Source organism: Salvia splendens, chromosome 14, assembly GCF_004379255.2.
Source record: "Salvia splendens isolate huo1 chromosome 14, SspV2, whole genome shotgun sequence".
NCBI lineage: Eukaryota > Viridiplantae > Streptophyta > Magnoliopsida > Lamiales > Lamiaceae > Salvia > Salvia splendens.
In genome coordinates, this window is record NC_056045.1 from 25,274,178 (window position 1) to 25,282,246 (window position 8,069).

At 38.4% G+C, this 8,069-nt stretch overlaps 2 protein-coding genes across 3 annotated transcripts; one reads left to right on the forward strand and one right to left on the reverse strand.

Annotated features, from left to right (window-relative positions):
* The first annotated feature begins 1,496 nt into the window (after nucleotides 1-1,496).
* LOC121763758 (anaphase-promoting complex subunit 8-like) lies at nucleotides 1,497-5,754 on the forward strand. Of its 2 annotated transcripts, none has more exons than XM_042159837.1 (4): nucleotides 1,497-1,709; nucleotides 1,820-2,150; nucleotides 4,108-5,358; nucleotides 5,454-5,754. In XM_042159837.1, the coding sequence occupies exons 1-4, from the start codon at nucleotides 1,624-1,626 to the stop codon at nucleotides 5,523-5,525; spliced, it is 1,740 nt and encodes a 579-aa protein (XP_042015771.1). In that variant the 5' UTR covers nucleotides 1,497-1,623; the 3' UTR covers nucleotides 5,526-5,754. The 2 variants fall into 2 exon arrangements, with proteins under 2 accessions (XP_042015771.1, XP_042015772.1); XM_042159838.1 differs by having other exon boundaries at nucleotides 1,574-1,709; nucleotides 1,825-2,150.
* LOC121763759 (protein COFACTOR ASSEMBLY OF COMPLEX C SUBUNIT B CCB3, chloroplastic-like) lies at nucleotides 5,706-6,501 on the reverse strand. The gene has a single exon (XM_042159839.1). The coding sequence runs from the start codon at nucleotides 6,441-6,443 to the stop codon at nucleotides 5,841-5,843; it is 603 nt and encodes a 200-aa protein (XP_042015773.1). The 5' UTR covers nucleotides 6,444-6,501; the 3' UTR covers nucleotides 5,706-5,840.
* Between the last annotated feature and the right edge of the window lie 1,568 nt (nucleotides 6,502-8,069).

Below are 8,069 nucleotides of genomic sequence, written 5' to 3' on the forward strand. Positions count from 1 at the left end.
AAAAGCAAAATTTCTATTATACCCCTTCTTTTTAGAAAATAGTGTTAATTTGGGAAAAAGTGAAGGACGTTTTTACCATTTAAGATCACATCATCATACATGTGGGTACACAGTACAATTTACTGAGGTGGAAAAAAACCATTTTAGAAATAACAAACAAAAATCAAAGTTTTCGTTTCTACGATGAACAGTATATCAAAAGTAATTTATTGAGTTTAGGACCCCAACAAACCGAACTTGCCCTAATTGTTGTTGCATCTAGCCGAAGGTGAAGATAGGTTGGTCCATAAACCTATATCGATATGGTACTAGGAGAACTAACATTGGGACGAATATGAATTAATTTGTCATATATAACTAGGAAGAAATATTGTAAGGCATTGAAATAGCGCGGTTAATACTACTACTATCATAATTGGCCAAAAGATTCCTTTCTTCTTTTTTTTAAGAGAATAGTCAATGGTTCCCCATCTACCCCTATGATGAGTTCGAGAAATGGCAAGTTAACTAGTCCCCCTCCCAAATGGGTACATGCTCGTAAACTGCCAAGCCAGCAAGAAAACTAGCCACTCCCGGATGGGTACAGGCCCCGTAAACTGCCAAGCCAACAAGGAAACTAGCCACCCCCAGATGGGTACAGGCCAATAACCTTGTTAGACCCATATAGGAAATTAATCCGAGAATGCGCTTCCCAAGGGTCGAACTCGTGACCTACAGGATGGACGCGGTATCCAGCGCCCTTTGCCACTAGGCCAAGGGGCTTGGATAAGATTCCTTATTGTCTACCCGAATACCCGATGTTGCATAACTCAACCATAAGCTAATGAAAGATGCCAAACATTTCAATTGTTGTGATTAGTGGTGAAAAAATGTAGGATGCTAGGGGCTTTGGGCCAGGTCATTTGAACCTTAGCTATATTATGCATATAGTACTTACCAATTCATCACTTAGCATAGTTGGTTGACAATCATAACTTATTACTAAAAGATCAAGAGTTTAATTTTCAATCGAGGATGGCGGAGAAACCACATCTAACTAGGGCGAAGCATATGTTGGATCTAGCTCGTAAAAGTATTTCTCATAGTGCACCGCCTCATTTCTAAGAGTATCTATGTCAACAGGCATCCGTCCTCGAGGAACCGACATACGAACAACTCCAACAATATCTAATTGTAGAAATTTGGGCATGTAACAATTGAAATTTAATTTACATGTTTAAATTATGCAATTTTGGTATTTAGTAATGCAATTTTCGGTATTTAGTTGATGTAAGTATTCAACTTCAGTTAATAAGTTGTTCGAATTTAATCAAATAAAATTTAGTTATTAATTTTTAATTTTCAAAATTTAAATAGGTTACTTAATTAGAAAATAATACTGAAATTGAAATTTCGAATTATGGTGAAATGATGGTAATGATATTGTAAAAATTGTGACGGTTGAAAATAAATAAAATTGGGTCATAGGCTATTGTAGTGGCAGTAGAGTGATTTGAAGTTGGCATTTCAAAAATCTGAAGCAAGGCGCGCTGTCGCCGAACAAAACCCTACTCAAATCCAACGAGCGGCAAACGTTAAAATCAGGAATCCCACCGACGAGAAGCATATGAGAATTAGTTAATTATGGCTTCCAAAGAAACCTGCAGAACCGAGCTCCGCGCCGCCGTTCGCCACCTCAGCGACCGTGGCCTTTACTCCGCAGCCAAATGGTACCAATTTCACCCCCCCATCTTCTATTCTACTTTACCATTACCTCAAAATCCCACCTTTTCTTTTTCAATTTTGAATTCTGATTTTCAAGATTTCCCTGCTTCTGAAGGGCAGCGGAGCAGCTGATGGGGATAGAGCAAGACCCCTCGAGGCACACGCCGTCGCACACCAGATTCCAGCGCGGCAGCTCCAGCATCCGCCGCCGCTTCCGCACGGCCACCCCCGCGGAGTCCTCCGCCACCCCTTCTGCCGGAGTGTCATATGTGATGACGCCGTCGCTTGTGGCAGCTGAGGAGTACGATTATGGTCTGATGGACAGTGATTTTTATTTGCTGGCCAAGTCTTATTTTGACTGCAGGGAGTATAGGAGGGCTGCCCATGTGCTTAGGGATCAGACCGCCAAGAAAGCCATGTTCTTGCGTTTCTATGCGCTCTATCTGGTTGGTTTCTCGACTTGCTATCTGCTGCATTGCTATATTGATGATTTCTTTCTGGTCCTGTAATGATGTATATGGATGTTGCTGGATGACATTCATTTGGGTGATCTCTGTTTGTCTGCTTAGATCGTACTAATATTCCTATTGATTAGTTCAAATTGCTGGTCTGTAGAGTGTATGTTGTAAGTATAAAACTATGAAACGTGTTGTGGCACGATATGTGTTAACATGATGTGATAATGGATAGACATTCTTTTGTGCAGAAAACAGTGCTGCATCAAGAATGGATTAGTTCTGAAATACTAGTAGTTTATTTAGAGTTAATAAGCACTAGATGTGAGGGTGAGGACAATAGTAAACCTAAACTACGATGCCATCCATATGTTATTAGGAATTTGCCACATCTAAGTCAGCACTTGAGGTATAATAAGATGGTAGTTTGTGAGGTTTCTTTGATAAATTATCTGGCCTTTGTATACTTGCAATACGTGGAAGCATCTGCCTATTTGTGTGTGATTATCTGATGCATTTTAATGTGCTACGGGACTAAATTTGTAACTGACCATGTAGTTTGGATGTGAGGAGAGGAGAACAGTTCTAACTTACAAAATATCTTGCCTCTTTTTGTAATTAAGTTTGAATTATGCACATTGATATCGAAACATTTTTTCCAGACCAAAGCTCTGTAAAATCACATTTTCATGTGGAGTGTATGTTTATGTTGCTGATAATAGGACCATATATGTTTAAAACCCTAACTGAATCACTACTCCTGACCTTATTAATTAATAAGGGTATGATAGGCATGCTTTTTGTGCCTTGTGAGATATTGTGGTGTACGAGTGTATCTGCAGTGACATGTGGACAATATAATATTGTACTGTTTAACTTTTAATCAGATGGAGATCTGTTAATTATCCAAGACCTATGACTGCAAACTTGATAGTACGGCGATCTGCTGAGGGCTATAATCTGAAATTTATATTGTTAGTTTGGATAGAAGCACCAAGTCTATTTCGAAATTTATTTATGTCAAGAACTTGTATTGTAGTGACTTTCAAATCGCCTCTGTATATTCTACACCTCCATGTGACCTGGATGTATCCCATCTATCTGCAATAACTTTATTGTACTTGGATATATGAGCGTTAGTGCTCCGGCATGGTCTCATATGATTCATATCATGGTGTAAAATTGTGGTAAGAGGATGATAAGTATTAAATGATCACCTTAAAGTTCCTTCTAGGCTTCTAATAGCTGTAACTGGCACAGAGAGCTGCACTGAGATTGTTAATTGCAAAACTCATTGGTTCGTCCTAGCTATTTGTTCTTTAATTGGAACAGTTATTTTGTCTACTCTTCAGTGTGCATGGTGAGTTTGAAACTTCTGAGATTAAGTTAGACACTGATTATTGCAAGTGGTGACCAAAATATTCTATAGGCTAGATGAAGTAAGTATGTGCTACTGTACAGTGGTAGCCCATACTGTTAGTTACTGAAGGGTTCTAAATCTACTCTACATGTGCATATCTGTCTTCTTCTCCTCTTTAGGCATGCTCTATTTTTATGAATGTGCACATCAAGATCTTTTTATTTACAGGCAACAATTAGCCAAAGGTAAGAAATTAATTATGAAAAACTACATTGATTTAAGATGGAAGTATTTACAAACATTAGGTCTTTTATAAATTTATATGCTTGTTGCTTCTACTTATGCTGTAAATACATGGCAGAACAAATTATATTTTGAGCTTTCATAATACCAGTCTTGGTTCTGAGATCGGTTTTCCTGCTTTGCAACTTGGTAATCAATGTATTTGCACTGTTAAAATACGGCTATGATTGCCTAAGTATCTCATGTGCAATCTGGTAAGCCTATGGCAGCATTATGTGACTGCAAATCAGCATTTTTATATTTGTTAAGTTCTGTTTAAATTCCCTAACCTTTGTAATCTTGAAGGCTGGAGAAAAACGAAGAGAAGAAGAGATGATAGAGCTCGAGGGTCCTCTTGGAAAGAGTGATGCTGTGAACAGCGAACTGCTTTCACTACAGAGAGAATTGTCAACCCTTCACAAAAATGGAACAATCGATGCTTTTGGTCTTTATGTATATGGCCTTGTCCTTAAGGAAAAAGGAAGTGAGAATCTGGCAAGGTCCGTGTTTGTGGAATCTGTCAATAGCTATCCCTGGAACTGGAGTGCTTGGTCTGAGCTGCAGACGTTATGCACCACAATTGAGGCATTGAACAGTCTTAATCTCAATAATCATTGGATGAAGGACTTTTTCCTTGCCAGTTCTTACCAGGAACTCCGGATGCACAACGAGGCCCTGGCCAAATACGAATATTTACAAGGAACTTTTATTTTCAGCAATTACATCCAGGCCCAAATAGCCAAGGCTCAGTATAATCTCAGGGAGTTCGAACAGGTGGAAGTTATATTCGAAGAACTTTTAAGAAATGATCCTTATAGGATCGAGGACATGGACATGTATTCCAATGTGCTATATGCAAAAGAATGTTTTTCTGCCCTAAGTTATCTGGCTCACAGGGTGTTTCTTACAGATAAATACAGGCCAGAGTCCTGCTGCATCATTGGTAACTATTACAGTTTGAAAGGGCAGCACGAGAAGTCTGTGATGTACTTCCGAAGGGCACTTAAATTGAACAAGAACTATTTGTCAGCATGGACCCTTATGGGTCACGAGTACGTTGAGATGAAGAACACTTCTGCGGCAGTTGATGCCTACCGTCGTGCAGTGGATATAAATTCATGTGATTACCGAGCATGGTATGGATTGGGGCAAGCGTATGAGATGATGGGAATGCCCTATTATGCTCTTCATTACTTCAAGAAGTCAGTGTTCTTGCAGCCAAATGACTCTCGGTTGTGGATAGCTATGGCTCAGTGCTATGAAACCGAACAACTTCATATGCTCGAGGAGGCCATCAAATGCTATGAGCGTGCAGCAAATTGTAATGACAGGGAAGCCATCGCCCTACATCAGCTGGCGAAGCTTCACTTTGAACTCGGTAGAACTGAAGAGGCTGCATTTTATTACAAGAAGGATTTGGAGAGGATGGAAGATGAAGAGAGGGAAGGGCCAAACATGGTTGAAGCACTCATGTTCCTTGCCCAACACTGCAAAACTCAGAAGAAGTTTGATGAAGCCGAGGTTTATTGTACGCGTCTTCTTGACTACACTGGCCCGGTAAGTCCTCTTAGATTCAACCATGTAATTAGAAAAACACATAATGCTAACTTTATTTTAAATGTTGATGATTCTCACCCATGCCATTGATGCAGGAGAAGGAAACTGCTAAGAGTCTTCTTCGTGGAATAAGATACGCAAGGGATGTTGAGCACTTCCCGCCATAACTTTCCGAAGATAGGAGATGGTTGGACAGGAAGCAGAAGATTTCCAGCACTTCAATGAGGTGATGGCGTTGGTGTACTTATTATTGAGTTTCTATTTTAGTTTTAAGTATAGATTTATTCAGTAGCTTTGCCATGCATCATGTTTATGTGAAATTCCAATTCTTTGCTCCAAAATGTTCATTTTGTAACAATATAGCTACTAGAATTTGGCAGTTGAATCATTATGCAAGATACAAAAATGCTTTCTTTACCCTTTGCATATCATAAATCTAAACTTACATAAACACACATGAATTCATTCAATATCCAAAAATCCTAAACCTGCTGCTGAGATAGAAGAACAAGGAGGCCCTGTGGGCCCACCAAGATTTCATTGAGAAAACTGAGCAGTCCAAACCAGACAACAGGTGTGACATCAACTCCAGCCAGGGGTGGTATGATCTTCCTTGTCTGCACCAGCAACGGCTCCGTGGGCGCGTACGCGAGGACGTATGGGAACTCGCCAACGGGAAGCTTCGGGTACCATGACATCACGATCCTTGCGATGAACAGAAATCCAAATGCAGACAAGAATGGCCCAAGAAAAGCTATCGCCAGTTTGGCCGTGGCGGGGTCCAAATCGATCAGAACGAGGCTCCCGGCTGTGGCCGAGTGCACAATCTTGGAAGCTCTGGCTAAAGGGTCGCCGGAGTAGGCGGTGGACGAGGAGAAGAGGCTGTGGCTAGAGAGATAGTCTGAGATTCTTGAGGAACAATGAGCTCTGCATACTGGAGTTGGTGTTTTCCTTCTTACAGGTTTGAGGATTGATTTATGGGATAAGAAATGAGAGCATTTTGGTGAGATTAAGGTGTGAATTTGAGGATGATTTGTGTGTTTGGGCAATGAAATTGGGACGCCAGTTGCAGAGACAGCAGACATTATCTAGTTCTTCTGCTACTTGTGTGTGTGGATTGAGAGTAGGGTATATCAGTAAATGAGGGGCATATCGGTAATTTCAGGAAATAGTGGTCCATATTATTTTTTTTTTCTGACTATTTTAAAGTAAACAAGGATATCTATCTGTAAATGATTTAAAAATTGTGAAAATTGAGAATAAAGACCTAACATTTTATGTCAGGTAATTTCACGTTGGTAAGTAAAATTGTCCCAATAATAAATAGGTATTTTGTACGCGGACATCTATATCTTAATACAGCCTTCTAAATTGTTAGAAAGGGGAACAAAGATCAGAATCAAATTAAGATGGCCGCTACTACTAATTAACTTCTACTCACTTTTCATATCAAGAAACGAGGCTACTAAAACTAAAATTAGCTACGCAAACACTTATTCAGACCTTCACTACTCAACTAAGTCTTGATAAACAAAATGAAGCTATGCAAACTGAAATTTGCTAATGATGTGCACTTATATGTGGAACTAAAAAAAATGTCACAGTGTTTCTTCACTACAACATCATTATCAAACCTCACTCCAAATAAAAAAAGGTTCTCTCCTCAATCTAGATATTGTTAGCAATTCATGTATTTATCTAACGAGCGCATCGGAAAAACATACATAAATATAAGATCTAAATTCATAATCAAATGGTAAATTGAGCATGTAAAACACAACATAATTAAATCTTACTTGTTATGTAGTTTATTTCCACGATTGATCGAATCTTGCAGGTTGAATCCATCACTATCAAGTCCACGTGTATTCCAATCCGATGAAAGCTAGAATATCTTATGTAAAACTTTGCGAATTCTACTTTTGTGGCGGTTCTATCCTCTCTTCTCTGCTGTTTCTTTTACGTTCTTCACAATAAAGAATATAAATAAAGCATAAGCAGATGAATAGTCAAGTAATTGAAAAGTCAAATGGACTTTATGATTGTTAGGCTCATGAATTAATATAATTGTAGTCCAATTATAATTATTTAATCCATAATGGTGTCGTTCGGTTGCCATGACTAATATCATAAGACTATCCATCTAAGATTAAGTTTGCGATTATTTTAGTTGGAGGGGGATGCTATGACTAATTATCATGAGACTATTCATTTAGGATTAAGCTGTAAAGTTAAATCTTATGAATCAAACATGATACATATTTAATTATGAGATTTAATCTCGTGAATGAATAGATACTCACTCAATGCTATTGTGGAAATGTTGATTTTAAGAAATCCGAGGAAGAACAAAAATGTACAAACAGGAAAAAGATGGAAAGGTTTCAAAGAGGAAGAATTAAGAGGCATTTTTGGATGCAGGATCCAATATCTTGATCTCTCGCTCACTTTTCTTTTCTCATTTGTCTCTCTTCGTTCTCGCTAGATGACTCTGAACTGCGTGAGGATGCCTAATTAATCGATTTTACCTGAATTAACGCTATTTCTATTAAAATTTTCTTTTTGACTGCAATGATGAAACTTTTCCTCTTCTTTCTATGGCAATAATAGTTTAATAATTCAAAAATTTTAGATATTCTAATTCGTAAATGATTGATGCCTAATTAACAAGTAGTACTAATAAAATAGTAGGTAGTAAATCACATAAACCA

Coding starts and splice junctions, on each gene's coding strand:
- LOC121763758 (XM_042159837.1), top strand. CDS start 1,624: ATGGCTTCCAAAGAAACCTGCAGAACCGAGCTCCGCGCCGCCGTTCGC. Junction 1,710..1,819: donor CTTTACTCCGCAGCCAAATG/GTACCAATTTCA, acceptor CTGCTTCTGAAG/GGCAGCGGAGCAGCTGATGG. Junction 2,151..4,107: donor GTTTCTATGCGCTCTATCTG/GTTGGTTTCTCG, acceptor GTAATCTTGAAG/GCTGGAGAAAAACGAAGAGA.
- LOC121763759 (XM_042159839.1), bottom strand. CDS start 6,443: ATGTCTGCTGTCTCTGCAACTGGCGTCCCAATTTCATTGCCCAAACAC.